The 24,694-nt window shown below is 33.4% G+C and overlaps 5 protein-coding genes across 6 annotated transcripts; all 5 read left to right on the top strand.

Annotated features, from left to right (window-relative positions):
* Positions 1 to 15: 15 nt before the first annotated feature.
* Positions 16 to 2,756, top strand: LOC111005980 (Phototropic-responsive NPH3 family protein). The gene is made up of 4 exons (XM_022277710.2): positions 16 to 322; positions 409 to 478; positions 602 to 1,900; positions 2,000 to 2,756. Exons 1-4 carry the CDS (start codon positions 267 to 269, stop codon positions 2,579 to 2,581), a joined length of 2,007 nt encoding a protein of 668 aa, XP_022133402.1. The 5' UTR covers positions 16 to 266; the 3' UTR covers positions 2,582 to 2,756.
* A 2,031-nt stretch (positions 2,757 to 4,787) lies between these two features.
* Positions 4,788 to 6,895, top strand: LOC111005887 (cold-regulated 413 plasma membrane protein 2). 2 transcript variants are annotated; one of them, XM_022277554.2, is made up of 5 exons: positions 4,788 to 5,137; positions 5,216 to 5,323; positions 5,422 to 5,492; positions 6,325 to 6,593; positions 6,761 to 6,895. In XM_022277554.2, exons 1-4 carry the CDS (start codon positions 4,863 to 4,865, stop codon positions 6,576 to 6,578), a joined length of 708 nt encoding a protein of 235 aa, XP_022133246.2. In that variant the 5' UTR covers positions 4,788 to 4,862; the 3' UTR covers positions 6,579 to 6,593; positions 6,761 to 6,895. The 2 variants fall into 2 exon arrangements, with proteins under 2 accessions (XP_022133246.2, XP_087976064.1); XM_088119938.1 differs by lacking the exon at positions 6,761 to 6,895 and having other exon boundaries at positions 6,325 to 6,733.
* Positions 6,896 to 8,674: 1,779 nt separating this feature from the next.
* Positions 8,675 to 10,743, top strand: LOC111005909 (oxygen-evolving enhancer protein 1, chloroplastic). The gene is made up of 2 exons (XM_022277596.2): positions 8,675 to 9,029; positions 9,852 to 10,743. The coding sequence occupies exons 1-2, from the start codon at positions 8,787 to 8,789 to the stop codon at positions 10,608 to 10,610; spliced, it is 1,002 nt and encodes a 333-aa protein (XP_022133288.1). The 5' UTR covers positions 8,675 to 8,786; the 3' UTR covers positions 10,611 to 10,743.
* Positions 10,744 to 11,870: 1,127 nt separating this feature from the next.
* LOC111005297 (CASP-like protein ARALYDRAFT_485429) lies at positions 11,871 to 14,207 on the top strand. Its single transcript, XM_022276748.2, has 3 exons — positions 11,871 to 12,398; positions 13,584 to 13,716; positions 13,825 to 14,207. The coding sequence occupies exons 1-3, from the start codon at positions 12,268 to 12,270 to the stop codon at positions 14,017 to 14,019; spliced, it is 459 nt and encodes a 152-aa protein (XP_022132440.1). The 5' UTR covers positions 11,871 to 12,267; the 3' UTR covers positions 14,020 to 14,207.
* Positions 14,208 to 19,679: 5,472 nt separating this feature from the next.
* LOC148213367 (uncharacterized) lies at positions 19,680 to 20,458 on the top strand. The gene has a single exon (XM_088124933.1). It carries the CDS (start codon positions 19,748 to 19,750, stop codon positions 20,213 to 20,215), a length of 468 nt encoding a protein of 155 aa, XP_087981059.1. The 5' UTR covers positions 19,680 to 19,747; the 3' UTR covers positions 20,216 to 20,458.
* The last annotated feature ends 4,236 nt before the right edge of the window (positions 20,459 to 24,694 follow it).

The raw sequence follows: 24,694 nt of genomic DNA, 5'->3' as shown, positions 1-24,694 counted from the left end.
TGAAGAAAGGAAATCGCAACGAGCTAAAGCGCAAGCAAACAATTTTCTTCCCATCACTGGTTGCATTCTTTTTATCTGTTCTTCGGAAGTGAAGTCCATTTCACCCAACAAAATACTGCTAAAAGATCTCACTTCTTTCCCTTTGTTTGTTTCCATCCCCTAAAACTCCCACTGATTTCTGTGCCTCCGAACTTCTCCAGTTTGTGCAAGAAATGGATCTCGTTTTCTAGTTTCAGAGACTGATTCTCGGAGGCAGTGTAGAGAAAATGGCAGCAGAAACGCAAGCATCTGCAGAGAAGCCAAGCTCCAAAAGGCAGGCTTGGTGAGTTCTTATGTCCTCCCCATCTTGGCTAAATCTCCATGTCAATTGTGCTGAATGGAAAGATTTTTTTGGGTTTTCTTTTTCAGGTTCTGCACCACTGGATTACCAAGCGACATTGTCATCGAAGTGGACGATATGGCTTTCCATCTCCACAAGGTCACCTCCTAAATCTCCTTGCGAAATTTGCTTGATTAGTAGTTTTCCGTTTCTTTCCTCGTCGATTTGGTTGTTTCAGACTGTTCCCTAGGGTTATGGCCTTATGGATTTGTGATTTTTCAGTTTCCTCTAATGTCAAAGAGCCGAAAGCTGCACAATTTGATAACAGAGCAAGAAGCAAACTGCCCTACTTCTACCAGAGAGATTCAAGATGAAACAGCCGAAACACAGCAGCAGGAGGAAGATGAAGTTGAGGAAGAGCACTGCCACATAGTGCTCTCTGATTTCCCCGGCGGCTGTGAGATCTTCGAGATGGCATCGAAGTTCTGCTACGGTGTGAAGATTGACCTCAACTCTTCCAATGTTGCTCCTCTCCGCTGCGCCGGAGAGTTTCTGGAAATGACGGAGGAGTACAGCGAAGAAAACCTCATCTCAAAAACTGAGAGATTCCTTTCCCAGACCGTGCCTAAAAGCATCAGAGAGTCGATTAAAACGCTGAAATCTTGTGAGCCTGTGATGCCTCTAGCCGAGGACTTGGGGATTACGCAGAGATGTATCGCTTCGATTGCTTCAAAAGCGCCTTCCGCTGATCCAGCTTTGTTTGGATGGCCAGTCAATGACGGAGCCAACGGCGCTCAAGAATATTCGAAACAGATGCTGTGGAATGGAATCGAAACCGGAGGAAGAAAAAAGACCGGCGGTAGGGGAACCAATGCGGTCTCCTGGTTCGAGGATCTCGCCCAGCTGAGTCTGCCTCTGTTTAAGCGGTTGATTTTCTCCATGAGAGATCAAGATGTAAGCTCCGAAGTTATTGAGAGCTGTTTAATGAACTACGCCAAGAAATATATTCCCGGTATATCCAGGTCGAACCGGAAGCCGTCGTTGCCTTCCTCCTCTTCGTCTTGTATGCCTACGGAGACTGAACAGAAGGAGTTGTTAGAGACCGTAATCAGTAATCTTCCACTGGAGAAGAGCTCCAGAAATTCAACCGCAACAAGGTTCCTTTTCGGATTGCTGAGGACAGCCAATATTTTGAATGCTTCGGAATCTTGTAAAGCTGCTCTAGAGAAGAAAATAGGATCGCAACTCGAACAAGCAACACTGGATGATCTTCTGATTCCAAGCTATTCGTATCTGAATGAGACTCTGTATGATGTTGATTGTGCCGAGAGGATCTTATCCTACTTCTTGGATGGACTCGACGAGAGAAATGCAGCCGTAACTGAACTTGATCAAGCTGAGGACGGTCTCAGATCGCCAGCGTTAATGGCCGTCGGCAAATTGATAGATGGCTATCTCGCCGAGATCGCCTCCGACGCGAATCTGAAGCCGGATAAATTCTATAACCTAGCAATTTCTCTCCCCGAACAAGCTAGGCTCTTCGACGACGGCGTTTACCGGGCCGTCGATGTGTACCTCAAGGTTCGCATTCGCGAAAATCAATCTCCTAACTCATCAATTGATCTCTAATCTAATTCTCTGTCGGCATTGGTTAATTGATTCGGTAAATCTTTTTGACAGGCACATCCATGGATCTCCGAAGCAGAACGCGAGAAGATCTGCGGAGTAATGGACTGCCAAAAGCTGACATTAGAGGCATGCACCCACGCCGCACAGAACGATCGCCTCCCACTCCGAGCAGTAGTGCAGGTCCTTTTCTTCGAACAGCTTCAGCTCCGTCACGCCATCGCCGGCACGCTCATGGCCGCCGAGACATTACCGGCGGAAACCGGAAGATTCTCAGCCGTATCCCGGCGCGAAGCGGAAGAGGTGGAGGAAGAGGAGGAGGAGGAGGAGGCGGAAGTTCCGGCCCCAATAGCGCACGAGAGCAGCACGTGGAGAGAGACGGTGAGGGAGAATCAGATGCTTCGCCTGGACATGGATAGCATGAGGACGCGGGTTCATCAGCTGGAGAGGGAGTGCTCCACCATGAAAAAAGTCATCGAGAATATCGATAAGGCGGGCCCACAAGATGGCGGAGGCCGCTGGCGACGGTCGTTGATCAGACGGTTTGGGTGTAAGTTCAAAACTCAGGTGTGCGATTCACACGAATCAGCGGTTGTGGACGGCCGGAGAGGAAGACACCACCATCATCAGCAGTAGACCCGACCACACCTGATCCTTCTCCTTAATATTAATTGTACGGAAATCTGTAATGGATGCCACGCAAGCTTACCTTTTTTTTTTCTTTTCTTATTTTTTCTTTCAATTGGAAGTTGTAATTTTACAAATTTTGAGAGGGGAAATCAAATTGGTCGCTTCAACGCACCGTTTTGAATGCCGCACGGCTTTTGAGCGATTGGGGCTGTATATTAATATCATCACATGACACGTGTGCCTCTCCTTGTATCTGTAAATGGGGTCATAATTGCAAATTGCAATAATTTGTGTCCTCATTTTAAATAACATTCTTCAAACTAAATCCTAACCGAGGGTAAAAATTACCATAGTCTAGAATTTAGTTTTAAAATTTTAATATTTAAGATAAAAATTAACTTTATCAAACCAAATTTATATCTTTCCAATAAAATATTTTAATTTTGGTAGTGTTTAAAACTAAGAATCATAATAACATAAAAAACATATAAAAGAGATGAATATAAATCTTTTACTGTGTGTGAAATTTGTAACCCATAAGAATGGTTAGAGTGAATTGTATGAGTTTATGATACGTATAATCTATGAAAAGTTATTGAATGGCTATATTATTATCATATTGGTAACTGCATTTGAAAAATAAAAAGTTCAAAAAGTAAAACTTATGAAATATGTTAAGTTCATAAGTAAATGTTTTTTCTTGTGATTATTATTTAACTTTGATGGGTAAAATTTGATCTAACTCTTATCTGTTTTTCTCTATTTCTTCAAATTCTCTCATTTTTTTAGTAACCAAACACTGTAAAATCCCTACTACTGCCGTTCACAATTTAACACACCATTATTTCTACTTTTTAAGCCGGCGCGACTTTTGAAAACTTTATTATTATTATTATTATTATTATTATATTTGGGTGTAAAAGCAACAAAGAATGAGAGGCTCTAATAATTGCGAGCTGTTTGGATTCATTCATTCCTCTGCCGAAAAAGATGTTTTTTCGTTGATGATGATTAAACATTTTCAGTCAAACAAAGCCTATCTACTTTCTACAATTCTCGTTTCTTCTTCCTCCCTCTTCATCATGATTATGCTTTTTTCTTTTGCCTTTTCGTTTCTATATTATTTGTACATCAATTTTATTCGATACTTAACTTCATTTTATAAATTATAAAATAATCATAAATTTAGTGCGTGATCCTAAATATAGTACTATTCTTTTAAATTAAATAATTGATAAAATATAGATAGTGATGGAAGTAATTAGTAAATATCATTTATCAATCCACTTATATTTTCATTATTGTGTTTACAATTACTTTCCTATTTTATTGCTTTTAAGTTTAACTATCCATATAATTTTGACAAAGCGAGCATATTAATGCTATTCTTATTTTACACCCCTTTTCTTTAAAACACGTCGAAGAACAATGATGAGGTGATATTATAAGTGGATTGTTTTAAGGTTTGAATTGGGTAAAAAAACTAAAATCATATAAAGTTCGAGTAAATATCGAACAAATTGTACATAAACATAGTAACTATATACTGCAATACGAGTTATATATATATATATATTCTCAAAATTTACATTTCCAATACGGGTTGTTTCCTCCTAAGCATATCTATCTCTCATATTTGTTGTACTAAAAATATCCCATAAAAAAAATTTATTTGACTTTCTTTATTTTTTTCAATCCAACTCAAAACCTCAATACAACAAGGTTAATAGAGTCCACCAATTTAACCTTTTTATTTCACATATGACTCGTATTATATGTCAAATCATCACTTTTTTTTTCTGTCACATGTCAAGAAGAATGGCTTCGTATAAGCAACAACTGTTAATATTCAATAATGAAAATGATATCTTAGAAGATTTAACTAACAATAACTATACTTTTGAAACTACGCAAATCAAATTAAAATCTCTCTTAAATCTAGGTCAAAATAATACTTTTATCTATTGTTATTGTATTAAAAACTGAACTAAAGTTATACAAACATAATTCAATCGATTAAAATATTTCAATTTTTTAACTTGTTATAAGCTTAAAAAAGACAAAAAGAAAAGAAAAGAAAAAAAGAAACAGAGGATATGAATTAGACGAGACCAAAGCCGAATTTTGCTGCGATACTTGGTGGGGCCTCTCATTCAAAGCCGAAAACCAACCTGATCCGAAACTTTTGCATTCTCTAACTCAGCTGAAAACAAGGAGCTTGACCCCGTTACATTTTCCTACTGCCCAGTTCCTTTGAAACTATAAATATGCATCCGAGGTGTTTGTAATGTCCCACAGACTCTGCCACTCCCAATACTCCTCTTCTGCACTGCCCATCTCAAAACTTTCGCCTTTTTCGTTTCCCTGTGACGTTTTCTTGGACAAAATGGGGAGGATGCCATATCTGGCTCTGAATAGTGATCCCCTAATGGAGGAGTCGATAAATTCTGATATCAACGAGCTTAAAATTGCAGCCACGAGGCTTCTTGAACATGCCACCAAGCTCGGTGGAAAGGGCCTTGGCACTTCTTTTTTCAAATGGCTTGCTTCCTTTGCTGCCATGTGAGTGCTTTCATCTGTTTTGGTTCATAGTTGTGAGCTTCTAAAATTCATGTTTTTGACATCAATAATAATATGCAGTTACTTGTTGATTTTGGATCGCACAAACTGGAGAACGAATATGCTTACTTCACTTCTAGTCCCTTACATTTTCTTCAGCCTTCCTCAAGGGATTTTCGACTTGTTGAGGTGATAGTTACTCTCATTTCCTTGCTTTTTGTTTTCTTTTGCTTTGGCTGATGGCTTTCGTTTGACAACGATTTCGTTTTCTTCTTGACTTTGTTAAGAGAGGATGCTGGGAAATGGATTGCCTTCGTTGCAGTGGTATTGAGGCTCTTCTTCCCACGACATTTCCCAGGTAAGCAGCATGGTTCCTTCGTTTGGATTCTTGTTCTTTTATGAAGCATTCGAATCATGAACTACAAAGAGCCATATTTGTCATCAGTATTCTATTAACTTCAAATCTGTATTTGTTGAAGTGAATTGGTAATGATCATGACAAATACAATCCAATTATTTAAACTTGAAATAATAAGAACTGCTTGACAGAGAATGTGGCTCTGCTCCATGCTAATGCAAGAAAATCTTCAGGTTTTAATGCAACTTTTCTTTCAATAAACTTTTACCCGTTTTCCATTTTAAGAATTTTCGATGCTTGCCCCTTAACTTTTATTCTCTCCTTATTTCTACGCCTTTAACTTAATCATTCAAATGTTAAGATCCCAATCCTCAGAAAACAAACAGAAACTGTATTACGATATATAAAGAAACAACCCACACTGACATAGACTTTAGAAAGTGCCATCTCTCTCCAACCCATGGACTAAATCCCAATAATGGCTCCTCTTCAAATTTCCTCAACTCTCTCCATTTGTCACCACTGCTAGCAATAACTTAGGAACAATATACAGATTAAAAGATGAACATTGTTACACCACATTTTCCAATAACTCATAATAAAATCCTCATGACAGTTAAAGTAGTACAACTTAAATTAAAATTTTTAAAAATTTAGTTTATAAACACAACTTCCACAACAACGGCTAAGAAATCAAGATAAGTGAAAAAAAAAAAAAACATACCAAAACATAACAAAACATAAAACTAAAAGTTGATTTATATTTGAAACGGAGTGGAAGCTTAGCAAAATGAAGAAGATGAGTATGTTGGTGTTGGTGTGTGCACTGCAGATTGGCTGGAGATTCCAGGGTCGTTGATTCTGCTTGTGGTGGCAGCACCAGGGTTCTTTGCCCACACATTGAAAGACCACTGGGCGGGAGTGGTTATATGTTTGGTAATTGGATGCTACCTTCTACAAGAGCACATTCGTGCCTCTGGTGGCTTCAGAAACTCCCTCACTCAGAGCCATGGAATTTCCAACACCATTGGCATCATCCTCCTCTTTGTTTTCCCTGTTTGGGCCATGCTTGCTCACTTCTTCTAGTTCCACCTCTACAAAGTACAAACCAAAAATTTTCTAACTTCTTTCTTTTCCTTTTCCCCACTTTATAGATATATCTACATGACAACTTGACTTTGCTGCACTTTTTTCACTAGCTGTACTGTAATATAGCTAATATATACTTCTCTTTTTCTGTCTTTCTTTCTGTTTGCTTCTGTTTCCAGATATTACATTGGTCGAACAAGAGTCTGATACAATTCTAGGAGGGTGTGTTTTAACACTTTTGGATAATTTGGAGGTGTTCTTAGTTCTTATAAAGGGAACAAACTGTTCTAGAAATAGTTATAGAAGAAAGCTGCAGGAAATTAATCAAGGACTATAAATGAAGAAGTGTGTTTGACATGCCAGTTGTAAAGGAAAGGACTATTAGTGACGGTAAAAATGGTTTAATTACTATTCTGGTCTAGCAGTAATTGTTTTAGTTTATTTTGGTTCCTATACTTTTAAAATGTTCATTTGTTATCACATGTCATTTCAACTTTTGTTCATTTACTTTCAAAACGTTCATTTTAGTCCATGCATTTTAAAAGTTGAAAATTTTGATCGTTATTGACAAAATTTTAAAACAAGTTTTATACACAATGGTAATCCTTTAATATCAATTTTATGGATACATTACAAAAAATAGTGTCATACTAGAAGAGTTTGTAGTGAAAAGAATACCATATAACCCTTGCATAACAACTAAAACTCCAACTAATAATAGCTAATCATACTTAGTTGTTATAACTCGTCTACTAATCATACTTAACGATCCATCAAGGGAAGTGTCATGCTAAAATTTTAAATAAAATGAAAATGAAAATGAATGATTAAAATAGTCACCTTTTTTAAAATATAGACATCAAAATAAATAAATAGAAGTTTTGAAAGAACACGTAACAAAATAGCTAAAAAAATGTAGGGCTTAGATTAAAATTTTAAAATGTTTGTCAAAACTTAAATACACTTTTTGCAATTTTTTTAGAATAAAAAAAAGTTCAAGGGATCATAGAACCCATTAAAAAAAAGATTTAAATGCTTTTTAGACTAAGCATTTTATTCGAATTTTTCAAGAGTGTTTACAAAATAAATATTTTATTAAAAAAGTCCTTTTGAAAAAATCATCTCAAATTTATCTTAATTTTTTTATGTTAATTTTTTTAATTGAAAATATACGTTTTAACCCGTTGAATTAGTTAAAGCGAGTATAGTTCATCGATAATTGGCATATACCCCTTCCCAACATGTTGTATGTTCCATTTGAAAAACTTATTTAACTTTATAGATTTAATTGTATCTATCAAATAATCATAACCAAGGAACAAATTACACTTTTTGTCTATTTTTGTAATACTTTCTAATTTAATTTAAATTATTTTAAAACTCTTTTTATATTGTTTATTCTCCAACCGATCTTGGAAGCACAATTCTTTTAAGCAATCTTCAATACTAATTCTAATTCAACGTTTGAAAATAAATAAATTAAAAATATTGACCATTTGACCGGCCACGAATCATTTAGATTGAACAAATTCATAACCTCAATAATTTTTATTGGATCAAAAAATATCCCTAAACTCTATTTAACCCAAGTCAAGAGAATTCTTGTAAACTTTAAGTCTATTTAATCGTTGTATCAACCTTATTTGATTACCATTATTCTTATTTCTCCGATATGGCTTATAAAATCGAGCAATATTAAAAATCACATTTTGTTTCTCTTTCATTTTCTATTTTATTTAGCAACAAATCGAGAATATAAAAGGATTTAAATCTCCAAAATAGATGTCAACTATTATAATGTTGGCTTGTCTCTCTTGACTCTCAAATTCATTGTTGAATAATAGTATCGATTCAAATAGTTAGGACTTGGAAGATTAAATGAAAAATCCCAATGTTTATGAATTAAAAAATTGAAGAAATATAAAATCTAAAATAGGATCAAAAGGCTCTGGGGTATATCCTAGTAGCCAATGAGGTAATGCCACGTGGAAAGAACTGAACCAATGATTTGACATGCGATCAAGAAATAGAGATTCCTCTTATCCAATACATTATCCCCGTTGTTCAACGAAAGCCACAGAATTCAGCTCCGATGGGTCCCTACTGGGCGTTATAGTTTCTTCAGTATCAGAAGCCGGAGGAGGAGATTTCATTTCATTTCTAGACTGAGAATACAGAGAGTGAAGGAGAAGGGTCTGCAAATCAATGGCGGCCTCAGTTCACGCGGCGGCTACGCTTCTGCAGCCCACCAAGTTGGCCGTCTCTGCAAGGACCGGCACCTCGCAACTCAGATCTTCTCAGACCGTTTCTAAAGCCTTTGGCATTGAAGCTACCGGAGCCAGACTCACCTGCTCTCTGCACTCCGATCTCAAGGACGTCGCTCGGAAGTGCGCCGACGCCGCCAAGATCGCCGGCTTCGCTCTTGCCACGTCTGCTCTCGTCGTTTCGGTATGCCCTTTCTTTGCTCTTACGATAGCTTTTGTTTAATTACGCTCTTGTCTGTTATGATAGTCGATACTTTTAATTCGGTTGTAGTTGTGAAATTTACGATGCTCGAAATTTTAGGATCGTTTTGTTCCAGTGTACATCAATTTGCTTGCAGAAATTGAGTCGCTTATATTGATAGATTTCTTTCGCTTTTTGTAAATTGGGAGTTCAATTCTGTCTTGCACAATATCAACACTGCTTGAGGAAATTAAGAGAAACTTAAACGCAATTTCATCTCCGAATTAGGTTACTTAGGGCTAACTTCTTACCAAAGAAAGGACGAAAATTCTTGATCCAAGCCATTTGTGTCTGTATAATGCCCATTTTGTCACTTACTATAGATCCCAATTTACAGTGGTCTTACAACTAAAGTTTGATGGAGCAACATGAAGTAACATATGAGAGAGACGGAGGGAAAAAAAATAGAGAAGGTGAAATAGGAGATATGAAGATAATCTGAAAGTTAAATTATAAGTTTGGTATCTAAAGTAGTTGCGTCTATTTAGCCCGTATAATTTAAAAAGTTTTCGGTAAGTTTTTATACTTTCATGCCTGTGTTAATCCATTTTCAAAACTTTAAAAAGTTTCTAATGAGTGTCTTTATATTTTTACTCTTTTTGGTGTCGTGTTTGAATGTACTAGTGAGGAAAGGATAAATCATTGGGGAGTATTTAGAACGTAATGCTGATTAAGAATAACCTTGACAGACACTTTATAGATGCAAGTGTGATTCCACCACTTGGTAATCATCTGAACTACTTGATGCCTTTTCCTGTATTTCAGGGAGCAGGTGCTGAAGGAGTACCAAAGAGACTCACCTTTGATGAAATCCAGAGCAAGACATACCTTGAAGTTAAGGGATCTGGAACTGCAAACCAGTGCCCAACAATTGAAGGAGGAGTTGACTCATTTGCCTTCAAGCCTGGCAAATACGAAGCCAAGAAGCTGTGCCTTGAGCCCACTTCTTTCACCGTCAAGGCCGAGGGAGTGAACAAGAACTCCCCACCAGAATTCCAAAACACCAAGCTCATGACTCGTCTAACTTACACCCTGGACGAGATTGAAGGACCCTTTGAAGTGGGTGCCGATGGTTCCATCAAGTTCGAGGAGAAAGATGGCATTGACTATGCTGCTGTCACTGTTCAGCTGCCTGGAGGCGAGCGTGTCCCTTTCCTTTTCACCATCAAACAGCTGGTGGCCTCTGGAAAACCAGAGAGCTTTGGAGGAGACTTCTTGGTCCCATCTTACCGTGGCTCATCTTTCTTGGACCCAAAGGGCAGGGGAGGCTCAACTGGGTATGACAATGCTGTTGCATTGCCGGCCGGAGGGAGAGGTGATGAAGAAGAACTTTCCAAGGAAAACATCAAGAATGCTTCATCTTCAACAGGGAAAATCACTCTAAGTGTGACCAAGAGCAAGCCTGAGACTGGGGAAGTAATTGGTGTGTTTGAGAGCGTTCAGCCCTCTGATACTGATTTGGGAGCCAAAGCTCCAAAGGATGTGAAGATCCAAGGAATCTGGTATGCTCAGCTCGACTCCTAGGCCCCTTTCTTCTTTATGATTGTTTGTTTGTTTATACATCGTTGTAAGTTAAAAGAAAGTTGCTAAACTTTCTTGTGGAGAGACACTAGAAAGGGGGATGCTATTTTATCCAGTTTGCATATAATTTTCTGCCTGTGCCTTCTTCACTCTCTTCTTAAACATAATTTGCTTTTGTTACCAACTCACATGGAAACTTCAAGAATTTGCAAATGAAGAACAAATCTGGCCAATCGCAAGGCTTGATAAGACAGCAGCCAACAGTCAAAGTCTTGTTCTTTAGAAATCCAATTAACAAATTTATAAGCATTTTATGGCCATGAAGAGATGACTGTTTCTTTTCTTCTCTGTCTCTCGGATAAAGATAGTGGGAAGATTGGAGTTTTGAACAGTTATTAATCTTGATTTTCGTGAGCGTTTTTGCATGCAGCAGGACTAATCTCATGGACAACCACTTGATCCTATAAGATTTGGCATAATTTAGATTGTAATCATGGGATTTGAACTCATTTTCTCTCAATTAACTCTAGCTTCCTTAGGTTGTAATAGATGTAATTTTCAAAAACTTGTTTTATTTTTAAAATTTTGTCAAGAATTCAAACGTGTTAGTAAGAAAAGCTAAAAACATATCAAAAACTTGTGAGAAAACAGTCACAATTTTTTAAAACAAAAAACAAAAAACAAAAAATGTAATCGTTATCCTTGTCAAAATATTTCTCTATCCCTTTCTCTTGCCAAATCACAACCTAATACAGTGCTTTTAGATGAATATAAAGAAAGCCACATATTTCATTTGTGATTTGGGCAATGACAAAATATATATCTCTCTCTCTCTCCAACGTATCATATTCACAACCACAAAAAATGGAACCTTTGAATTTTTAGTGGAGAAGATTGCGAATCCTTACTGTCTGGTGGATAACCACAAGCCTCAAAGTTATGGAGATCTTCTTTCATTGTGTCTCTCTAGCGCCAGCTACTGATTATAAATTCCCTCATTAAATTAATTTCGATTTAATACACTTAAAAAATATGCCAGATGTATTTATGAAGGCCGGATACATAACTGAAATTTTTAATTTTAAGTTTAGAAACTGATTTTTATCTTAAATTGAAATCAAACGTTTTGTAAAATTTGATTATAACTTAAAAAAGTGTCCTTGGAAATAACAAGAGGAATAAAATTGCTTTGATTTAATTTCTAGATTTAGACTGCACACATTTGATTTGACGGGGTTTTTCTTTCTTCCCCTCCACCAAATAAATAAATAAAGACATTTCAACAAACTTGTCTTCAATGAGCACAATATTCCAACATTCATACAGTTAATCTATAATTAAAAATTAAGAGACAAATTGCAAATGCTCGTCCGAAGTCATCTGAATTTCACAGAGAAAAATCGAAGCCCGCCCCGCCAAGCCAGCCCCAGCCAGTCTGGTTGAACAAGATCGCCATTTTCATTTTCATTTTCTGAGAATCCATTTTCTTTCCATCCAAACAAACAGCCCCAACAAACCCAATTCCATTTTCTCGGTTTCTGGGTCTTCAGAGCCAATTTCAGTGGAGATTTTCGAGTCCCCCCAATTTGTTTTCCGATCGTAGAGCGATGAATTTACGATCAAGGCGAGTGGGTGCGGCATAGAAAAGTTGCGGAGGAAAATGGAAGAGCTGCCGGGGGCATTGGGCACAAGCGCAAGCTTGGCCCTCCGTCTAGGTCAGACGGTCTTCGCCACAGCTTCCCTCTTCTTCATGTGTCTGGAAATCGAGTTCTATAGCTACACGGCTTTCTGGTAATCAAATTTTCGTTTAAGCCCTGTTTCTTCAATTCGTAATCTTTCCTGTAGGGTAATTTTTCCTTTGCTCTGGTTTTCTGATCATAAACTGGGGTAAGACAATCCTTATGCCGGCCTAATCTTTTGATTGCTGCATGTTTTGTTAGATGCAATTTGTGATTGTTTCATAACCTAACTTCAGTTTCAATGGATACATTTAGTAGATTTCCATAAATGTTTAACTATTGCCCATAGGAATTCAATGTCATGTGAATGGATTGATGGGTAATGGACTATCCTGTGTTTCTCCAACAAGTTGTAATTTCTCTCCAGTTAAGGAAGTTAGAGGTTGTATTTTGTTCAAAGATGAGGTTCATTCATCTAGTGTTCATTCATCTAGTGTTCATTAACTTGAAGTTGAAGGCAGTTTTTACTAAGAGTCAAGACTTAGAAGTTCTGGAGCATTCTTTTCCATTGTTATTTTTTATAGGGGTTAAAGTGTTTAAACGAAAATTAGCCGATCTGGGTTGTGCCATTATATTACTGGAATCTTTTCAAACTTAGAATTTACAGAATGGAAGTCCAACAATGGGTATGTTCCAGAGGAAGTGTAATTTTTGATAATGAACTTTGAACTGGATTCTAGTTTCAAAACAGGTAATATGATGATTTAAAAAAAAAAAAAAAACAAATGATATGCCATCAGTAATCCATGACTGCAATGGATCAAATTCCTCTGATCAAGCAAAAAGTTGTTTAATATGGAGATTATTGACATTGTGTAGTATTCTTGTTATCAGTTCTTAGGTTATATTTTCCAACTTTAAGGAGAAAAGTTCTACCCAAAATGTAAGGGCACCATTGGAACAACATACAGCCTCTGAAAGAACCATAAGGACACTCATTTCCATCTTGTTCTCTGAAACATTAAGCCATAGTTTTCGGTGGCATTCTAACGTTCTCGCTGCATCTTATTTTGACATAAGGATGAGAACATCAAGAATAATATGTTTGGAGTTAGAATGATGTTAACTGTGATTATTTCTGTTCTTTCAATAGCTTTACATCATAGGAGGAGAGCATATATGAGCAAAATTGAGCTAATTTTCTGTTCTTTTTTGCTGATCATACACCTGCAAAATATATGAAGATCCAAAATCTCAAGAAAACTTTGTCATTGCTCATGTTGATTCATTCCCCCAGCTATCTGGTGACAGTCATGGGTTTGATGGTTCCATGGAGTCTGACATTGGCAGTAGTAGATGGATATTCTGTTTTTGTTAGGCATTTACCTCCTCAAACAAGAGTAACGTCGATCATCGTCACCGGAGATTGGGTACGGGAAACACTCTCTTAGGAAACAGAAATATTACATCTTTGTTCTTTCTTTCTATTCCTGGTAGAAAATGAAAGAAAAATAACTCAACACTTTGCTCTGTCATAGGTTCTATCTTTTCTCTCCTTGGGCGCTGCATGCTCGACAGCCAGTGTCGCGGATATCTTGCTCCGAGCCGGGATTTCGTATTGTTCAGCAAAGCTTTGCAGTAGATATCGGCTTTCTGCAGCGATGGCGTTCCTTTCTTGGTTTCTTTCACTGGTTTCCTCCCTCTTCAATCTATGGCTTCTTCCTTCTTTGTAACGTTTATCTTGTTAATGTCATTTTTGGAGAACTGTATATGCAAATTACTGTGAAATATCAATCTTTGTTTATAGCACCTCATTTTGTTTAAGGATATTGTTGCATAAATTTGTCCAATTCTTGAGGATTGGATAGGATAATTGTAAAGAAAAAAATTGCTTCAATAATCAAAAGTGTTTTTGCTTGTATTGTGGATAAATTATTAATGTATCTTCAATTTTCACAATCAGTTATTATGAACCCCATTTGAGTATTATTATTATTATTATTTTGTATTTTTTTTAAAAAAAAGATTCAGCTTGCTTACTGATAATTTATTTGTTTTATTCTTCATCAAGTTTGAAAACATCTCTAAATTCTTGTTTTTGAATATTATTTTTTAGTATTAAAACTTAGGCTAGATTTTTTTTATGATTTTAGATACTAATTAGATAAAAGTGTCAATTATAACATTTTAAAAATGCTTAACGACAATTTTGATTTTAACTTTTTGTTCTTTTATCATTGTAAGTCAGCTTTATAGTCTTATTTTATGTTTAAATAGTTATTTTGGTCGTTTTTTTATTTCTTTTTGTCCTTATACTTTAAAGGAGTAATCAATTTAGTTTCTATTTACAAAAATTTAATATAAATTTTACACAGAGCAATTCTTGAATACAAATTTATTATTACATTTCAAAAAATTTAAAAAGTTAAGTGTCAATGGAAAAAAATAAAATATCAATGAAAATGAAAGAACCAATGACTTTTTGATAGTATAGATACTAAAAATGAACATTTGAAATACATCAATCAAAATAGACATTGTGAAAATATATAGACCAAAATAAATCAAAATTGAAAATGCATAGATAAAAAAATATTTCAACTTTTATTTTTCCTTATTGAATTGTCATTGCTATACTTCATTTAATTTTTATTTTAAGTAATCATTTATAGAGAGAAAATGATGACAATCATGATAATTTGGCTTTCATAGGGAGGACTTAAAATTCAAATCACCCTCCTTTTAGATTAATGCTTAAAGAAAACGTGTAGGATATGAGTGGCAGAAAATGAGCATGAGCAACCCATACTATATTAACTTTTCTAGACTTATTTATATTATAACAAAATAGAGGTTTAATTATAAACGTAGTATTTCATTTATTTAGTCTCTTAATTAAAAGAATTATTATTATTATTACACTTCTCTTTTTCATTCATGAATAGCTACATTCTTGTTGTAGAAGTTTAAAATACAATAAAACTAAGAATTAAAATATAGAAGCAAAATAAAATAGAAAACGCTAGAGAACAAACCTAACATTTCAAAAATATGAAAATCAAAATATAATATTAGAAAAGAGAGACCAAGTTATTCATGGGTGATTTTGTTTCAGAAACAAAATCTAATATAAAAAGTAAAATCAAACGCTAGCTCTAATGGAGTGGCACGCTCTAAAAATAAAACAAAACAAAAAAAATTATAATGATCAAATATTAGAAAAATGAATTTTTTTTCTCAATACAATAAATTAGGAGTACGAAGTTTCATCTGAGAAAGAATATGTAAAAAATAATAATAATATAATTAATAGAAGTGGAAAGGATTTAGATTAGAAGGGTTGATCTTGGGGGACAAAAAACAGAGGAAAATGGGACAGTGGTGTCCTTAACGTTGTTCATTGAACTCCATAACTTCTGGGGAATGTCTTTATTATTTGGTCCTTTCCTTTGTAACTGTATTCATCTCTGACGGTGCAACTGTCCTTTCGTGGGACCCCTCCCTTAAATTACGCCTCCCTTCCAATCCAACAACAAAACTTTATGTTAATTTAATCTAATTCAAATAAATTAAAGGGCATAACTTTAATTTTAAAATTTTAATAAATGGTATTATTCTATTTCTAGCCCACCAAAAATATTATTTAGAAAATAAAAAGGCAATCCATGCATGAAACCAACTTTCTAATATATATATTTTTTTCTTTGAAACAAAACGAACTTTCTAATTGCTCATAGAAAAATGTCTATGGATAATTCATGGGTTCTATAATATTTCACTGTGAACTTTTATTTATTATCTATAAATTATAAATTTCATTAACTAATAAATCATATAATAGTGAATTTAAACCCTATATGCGTAATTTTAAAAGAATATATGTATTTAAGGGTATTTTTAGTGGGGAGTAAAAGGAGTTGTTTAAGCCCCACAGGATTAATATTGTAAATCAGTTAGTGCGTGCCTGGTTGGTGAGGTATAGCATTTGTTGTGCCAGCAAATTTTTGCCTTCATTTAATTTTATCCCTCATTCAGAGAGGAAGAAAAATCTATCGCATGTGAAGGGTTCAAAATCCCTTCAAAATTAATTTCACAACCATATAATAATTGGGATTTTAAATTAAACAAAAGGGTTTGCTTCGAAATGAAGCCCTTTTTTGGTTGGAAATTACCCCAAGTGGGAAGAAGATGACAATATTTTTTGGAGATCCATGAACAAAAAGTGGCATTGCTTTTTTTCTTTTCTTTTTCTTTGTGGGGTCATTGATTTGGTACCAACAAATGAAAAAAGAAAAATTGCAATGTATAATGGTGGGTTTGATGTATCTCATTATTGGGTGGGATCTAGGGTTCTTGATGAGGGAAGATTTTGAGAGAAGCTTCAAGGAAATGGCTTTGTTCATTTTATATTTCTCAATTTAGCAAATGCATTAATGTTTGAAGGGGAGGCATTGCATGCACTTTTGGCAATAAACTATGATTTAGATTGATTCATGAATTATTTTCATTTTTATATATATCTTTGCCCAATTAGATAATGGAATAATATAAGGGAATTGATAACAATTTTCAAAGATATTGTGTGTTTACCAAATAATTGAGATTTATGTTGAAGGAAACTTCCCTCACATGGATATAGAAATTTAGGCCAAAATATGATAAAGTTCATGTGAGGCTTTTTATATATCAATAGCAAACTAACTACTTATAACTTATAAGGTATGCAACAAAAACAAAAATCCCCTATTAACTTAGAATAGTTATTGAATCATATTAGATAAGATTTTATAAATGAACAACATTAAAAAAAATTCAGTAATGACTAACTAATCTCCAGCTCTCAATCAGACTGTTTATATTTATAAATTATTTTGTTTTAAAATATCGTGCAGAAATACAAATGGACATTTCTATAGAGATGTCTTGAGACTCTACCATTGAACTACTTGGGAATGACATTTTATAAATTATTCAAGGCAAAAGTGCAAAGATTTATAATTACTTTTTTTTTAAGATGCTAATATATAAAGTGGCACATCGTCAAAGCGAATATAGCTTAGCGATAATTTACACATATCTCAAACTAAGAGGTCGTGAGTTCGATCCACACCTCACATGTTGTACTTCGACAAAAATATATATTTATATTTATATAAAAAATGACGTGTCATATTTTACTTTTCAATCAAGGTTTGGGATTCACCAGGGAATGGTGGTCATTGTCACTTTTGGGAGGTGATGTGCAAGATGTTTTCCAATAAAAGATTCTCTGATCTCTCCTTTTTTCCCCCTTCTTTTTTGAGTTTTAACATGAATTTTCTCAAACCAATTAAATTCCTACACATCACATAAAAATATAAAAAGTGTTTTATTTATAATTTGAACTTATTTCATAAATATTCTTCATGATTTTGTTTGTCCTCTTGTACCATCTATCTTAAAACCTGAAACCGGAGTTAATAAATATAGCTCAAAATACAAGTTTCACTAAGCCTGGTATAAATGTTTAAGTAGGAAACTAAAAATTTTGGAATAAAATTTAAGATTCAAAGAAGGTGAAATTAGAAGTTTGTATAACAATTCCTTGATATATAATTTTTTTTTTAATTTATGAATTTATTAAACACGAAAATTAAAAGTTAAAGAGATCTGTTAAATACATTTAAATTTTATGAACTTTGTAGATATAAAATTAAAATTTTATGAATTTATTAGATATTTTTTAAAATTCGCAACATGATTGGATAATCCTAAAAAGTTAAGTTCTTCAAAAAAGAATCTAAAAGTTAAAAAAATAGATTAAACTTATAAATTGAGCTTAAAAAATCCAAGTTTGAAAAACTAAGAAATGATTAAAATAATGAATAAAGAGAGGAAATGGGGCCGGTGGGCTGAGCAAGTTGGGCGTTCGGCCCAGCAGAATCAGATAAGGTTACGTCAGCTTTTGTCGGATTGCTGAAGATGGTTTGTTTTGGAGATTTCGGGGTCAATTCTTTCACGTGTTTTTTTTTTCTTTTAAAAAAATTGTTATGATGCCACTGATTTTGATTACGCTCTAAATCTCACTCCCGGCCGCACGCTAATCATTTTCTTAATAGGGGTTTTATTGGAGCCAATAACATCGTTTTTTAATTAATTAAATACCTTTTCTGCCATCACTTCCTTTTTCCCCCTCTTTTCATTAATATTACAATTAAAATATAGGTGATGAGTATTAGAATAGGAAATTATTAATATTTTTTTTTAACTAGTTGAAACCATATGAAACTTAAAGATTTGAAATTTCTCATCTCGGTTCTTGATTTCAAACAAATGAACAATACGATGTTTATTGACTTCAAATATTTAATTATATATTTATTTATTATCTCTATTTTCGGGTTAGATTTTCAATTTATGAATTGCCTATTGAAATAAAAGTAATTATGGTTGGAAATATATAGAAGGACTCTTTCATTTGGTCTCGTGTCAATTTAAATTTAATTATAATCTCTAGTAAACGGGCACAAGTCATACCTCTAATTGACCATTTGGAAACCCAACTCGGCATTGATCATGGATTATGGATTCTATTGGCTAAAATTCACTTGACATGAGGCATGGAGTATCGAAATGGAAGAATAACGTTTCCTAAAGCTTCCCTACAAATGACAAAGTCGATTCCTTTTAACGGTATGCAATTTTTGTGTAACTTAACTAAGTTTGGCTCAACAACTACTCGAACTAAATACTAATTTTAGTAAGTTTTATTTCTATAGTTTTGTTACATTTTTTTCATTAAATTTAAGCATCTTCTTTGCAAGTTTTTTTATTATATATAGTTCAATAAATATTAACTTTGGGAAACTTAATATATAGCTAACACTAGCATATATCAATCATTTATAAAATGATGCATAATTCTTCCATTGAGATTGAAGATTTAAATCTCACGCACGTACTTAATTATGTTTGAATTTATATATTTGTCACAGTCTAGTTGTAGTAATCTTTTATTAACTATAACAATTAAACGTTACAATTTAGCTTGTTTATTTAAATAATTTTTAAAAAAAATCACAACACAAGTAGAGAGAAAAATGAGAAAAGGAAAGGGAAAAAACATATTCTTTTGCTCCCATTTTTCTTACTGTGGAAATGAATATAATTAACATTGGTAAACGGTAGGTAATTAATATGATGAGTAGGGTCATAATTGAAAGTACACAATGCAAATCCCTTCCAACCTGTCACGACCGACTCACAGCCTGGCAGTCCCCACTGTTAATTAAAAACAACAAAGTGGGCCCACATCACTATTTCACAAATCCTACGTGGCACACCGTGTTTTAAACTGCGAGCTTCCTTCCTCTGGGCCCCACCACCTTCCCTATATATATATATGACATAACAACGCGTTCCAAATCCCTAACGCCTCCACATCCGCCGGCCGTCGCACTCTCCTTCGCCGCGGCGCCGGGAATGGGTATTTGCAGTTCATCGGAATCCACCGCCCTCGCCACCGCCAAACTGATCCTCCACGATGGAACTCTGCAGGAGTTTTCGTACCCAGTCAAGGTTTCGTACGTCCTTCAAAAGAATCCGTCGTGCTTCATCTGCAACTCCGACGAGATGGATTTCGACGACGCCTTGGCCGCCATTAGTGACGACGAAGAGCTTCAACTCGGTCAACTCTATTTCGCGCTGCCGTTGAGTAGGCTGAAGCAGCCGCTTCAGCCGGAGGAAATGGCGGCATTGGCCGTTAAGGCCAACTCTGCGCTCATGAAATGCGGCGGCGGAGAGAAATGCGGCCACCGCCGGAGATCAGTGTCTCCGGTGGTTTTTACCGTCGAGGAACTGAAGACTTGCGAGCGAGTGGCTGCCGGCCGTCGCGGCGGCGCCGGTGGAAGAAAAAAGTTCGCGGCGAATTTGACGGCGATTCCCGAGTAGGGTCATTTTTGGAAAGTGGATGGGTCCGTTGTGTAAATAACGTAAAAATAGGGGTTGGTTTAGATCTTTTGATTTTTTATAAACAAACAAAAAACAAAAAATTCGACATTTGGACTCTTCATTTTTTTCCTTTTTGAAAAGTAGCGTTAGGCAGGCACCCATTTTCATCAAAAAGAGGAAAAATAATGTAGCTAGCCATTCTATTTCTCATTATATTTAATGAGAGTTTACATTTTGATGACACCTTTCGGAGGTTATCTTACAACTTTACCCCCAATGCTTAAAACTATATTTATGGACACTAAAGAGTTATTATTTACCCCTCAAAAGACCATTTAGAATTAGAAGTCATATTTTCTCAACAAAAAAAAAAAAAAAAAGAAGAAAGAACTAGAAGTCATATTTAAAGAATGATTAATATTTCATAAAAATGAAAGAATTTTTTTTGATATGGTACAATCTCAATTAATATATATAAGTCAATTCGAGTTAATTCTTAAGTTCTTTATTATAAAAAATAAAAAAGCAAAATAAAACTTCACCCATACTTAATAATATATATTTTTTCAAACTTTTTCCGAAGTATAAATAACTAAAAATAAAAGTGTAGAAAACAAGTTTCAAAAAACACGGTCAAATAGCCCCTAGAATTTTACTATGCCTTATTCGCTCTCTCTTCGTCATTTTCTCTCTATCATCCTCTCAATGGAAAATGGAGAAAGAGATCACAAACTTTATTACATTGGATATATTTACCTATTAAAAAACTCAAGTTCGAGACAGTACTATGTCGAGTTACCATTTCTTTTTTTGTTTTTTATTTTAAAATCATGTTTGCATCATTTATTTGATATGTTTTTTCACTTTTTTTTTCTTAAAAATACATAAAAAATACATTTACCTTCTTAGTTAAATTTCAAAAATAAAAACAAGTTGTGAAAATTAATTATTTAGTCCTCAAATTTTGACTTATATTTTAAAAAGTAAATAGTAAATTATATAAATAAATTGGTAAAAATAGTGTTTATAACCTTAATTTTTAGAAACAGAAAATAAAAAATAAAATAGCTTCCAAAAGCCACTTAGAGATTATAGCTCGAGCAACCATCTTTCTCTTGATATATAGATATATATATAGTGTTGGATTTTTAATAGTAAAAGAAAGTGAAACTTAAAAGAAATTATTCACATATATATATATATATAGTGGTGTTGGATTTTTAATAGTGAAAGAAAGTGAAACATAAAAGAAACTATTCACAAACGTATATTATTCTTATTTATTATTATAGTGGTTTTGTTTCTTTATTTTATTAAAATTTAAGTTATTTCATTATTTCGTTAAAGTTATAAATATATGTGTTAAAGTTACGTATATGTAACATATGTAAAAATGTTACATATGTGTTTAATTTTGAGTGAGATGTTACTTGTTTGTACAACTATATATAGTTGAGGATTTCTTCATTTTGAGAGATTCAAACATACCTCAATTGAGTATTCTTCTCATCTCACAAGAATTCTTTCTTTCTTTTGAGTTCTTGTTTTTGTTTATGTTGAGAGCAAGTGTCTATGAGTTCTGCTAGATCCGAATAGTTCGAGGTTGTTGTTCTACCAGAATTAGTCGTTGTAATCTGCTGAAACGATCGTTGTAGTCTACTAACAACTTGTGCGGAGCGAATAATTGTCTTCAGATCAGGATTATTAAAGCGTGTCTCGGCTAATTTAATCAAGTTTGTGGTGTTCATCAAATTGTCCGAATTTGTATTATTATAGCCAATTACGTTATAATCTATTTGCTTTATAGCAACTGTAATTCGACTATAGTTTTGATTTTCCTTTGCTTCTAAATTTAACTATTGTTGAAGACTTATGTATAGTGTCCTAAAAAGTGAGCACATAAATTAAATGGAGTAGATGAATGTTGATTTTCACGTCGATTTGTTTGTGAGGTACAATTGGCAATAAATAAATACCAACTTCCACCGACTATTCAATCTTCATTACTTTACAAAACAATTACTATATTTTAAAATTCATTTCATAACTATTGGAACTCTTTTGATTGATTAAAAAATTACCAATTATTTTAAGGACATTAATATAACTAAGCAATAAATGACATCAACTCTTTTAAATTTAAAATTTTAATTTTCGTTCTTCTATATTTATCGTATAAAAAATAGTTATTTATTTCACTTCAACTTTAAAATATGTTAATTTTCGTTCTTCCGGTTATTGAAAGTTTAAGAAATCCAGATTAATTAAAGTCAAACTAAGCGTGATAAAGGAAGGAACTTTATGTAAGCAAGCTGTTTATTTCACTTTCAAGATTCAATAGAGGTTTACATTTGATAATGAAATTAATTATAATATTATCTATTGAATCAAAGTCAAATAATTAATTTAAGTTATCCTGTGTTCCGGGAACAGCCAGCAATTTTGTAATTTACCCAACAATCATTTCGGAGAAACTTCCTTTGTTATTCCCAGGAAAATTTTGTGCGAATAAAAATGTAATTAACCTAAAACGTCATTTGAAAATTCTTCTTTACTACAAAAAAAAAAGCACTTTTTTTTCAAATAAAAAAGGTGGTTTAAAGGATGTTGTTATATTTTCGACATTTTCATATTTTCATACTTCTGAATTGATTTTTTCATTATACTAAAAAATAAAAAAACAAAATATAATAGTATATATATATATATATATATATATAAACATTATTAATAATAAAAACTGTAAATTTATTTAAAAAATATGAAATGCTTCTATATTAATTTAAATATTTTTATAAATTTTCAAGAATATTCATCAACATCGAAACAAGCCAAATATGAATGGAATATACAATAATACAGTGACACAAAACTATGTATAAGATATTAAAATATATTTCTAAATTTTAATTCGATAACAAGTCATCTACTTGTAGAGAAATTGAGAGATGGAGCAAAATGGGAATGAGACAGCCTATATAAAATACTTAAAATTTAATAGTTTTCTTCTCCTTTACTTCCATAAATTTTTAGAATTTAAATAGTTATATACAAAAAACGTTAAAGGATATCAAACTCCACACTCAAATTTAAAAAGTTTTAGATCCCATGGTGATTTACACACAAAAGAATTACAAGTAAATTACAAGCTTGGCTTTTTAAAAACAATAAACAAACAAAATAAAAAATCTTTACTAAACAAGATCTAAAGAAACGATTAATAATGTAAGCCAAGATTAGATCAGACACATAATAAGAAGAAAAATTAATTCGTGTTTGAGAGAAGAACAAGTTTGAATGGATTGGTATAGGGGTATTGGGCAATGGAAAATGGGATGTGAATATTGGAAGAAGTGATGAGGAAAGTGAAAGGACATTTCTATATTCATTAATATTAGCAATGGGAGTTGGCAATTGGCATTATCTTGGAATTTTGGGTCCATTTGGTTGCTGTTGTTTTTGTTATTTAGGGTTTTAATTAAAAGGTCATGCCCTCCTCATAATTGACCTTCAACTTTGGTTTCCACACATTAAATTTTGGACACTAATGTTTATAATCTAGTGGAGAGAAGAGCTGTGGACCAAAGAATGTAACCAATTTGATAATATTTATATTTTATATTCATGACACCCTTCTCCAAAACAAAAATATAATAGGTTAAATTCAAGATTGCGATGGAGATAGCTAGCTATAAGGATTACAATTTGCTAATTCATTTGAAAATCGTTATTCATAAATTTATATTTCTGGTAGCAACTCATTCACTTTTTTTTTTCTTTTTAAATATTCCTGAAAAAACGAGAGAACCTGGATCTTGAGTACACCCAAACCTCTTGCCATTGCGCCAACAGCGAAGGTATAATAAGATGCATCTTTTTTTTATGTGGAAGTGAGATTTTGAAAAGGGAAAATATATTGCATTTTTAATAAATATCATTGGTGGATTGAAACTAATATATGATTCACAGTTCCATAAAAGTGAACATGCATCTTACCCTAATTAAATAGATCATTACAACACATTTTACTCATTACTTATTGGTTTTATATATACAAAATTAAAGGAATAAACAAACATAAACAGTAAAGAAAAAAAAAAGAAAATTTTCCTTTTATTTTTTCAACCCAACACATGTGAGGTGGGGATTCAAACTTTTAATATTTTGATCAAGAATACACGTAGTAACCAATTGAATATATGTTCAGGTTAGCCAAAATAATAATAATTGAAAAACGTAGGAAGGACCAATCTTAACTATTTTATTTGGTCAAATTACAAATTTAGTCCCTATAGTTTAGGCAAAGTTTTGAATTTGTTGTATGTGGTTTTAAAAATATCAATTTAATCTTTATAATTTTTGTTAATTTTCAACTTAATCAATATAATTTGGATTTATTTTCAAAATTTTCAATGTGGTGCATATGGTTCAATCAAATTTCACAAATCATCTTTAGAATCATCATATTAATACTTTTTA

Source organism: Momordica charantia, assembly GCF_013281855.1.
Source record: "Momordica charantia cultivar OHB3-1 chromosome 1 unlocalized genomic scaffold, Mcharantia_2.0 BLBB01000001.1, whole genome shotgun sequence".
Lineage (NCBI taxonomy): Eukaryota > Viridiplantae > Streptophyta > Magnoliopsida > Cucurbitales > Cucurbitaceae > Momordica > Momordica charantia.
This window is presented reverse-complemented; position numbering and strand designations above follow the sequence as displayed.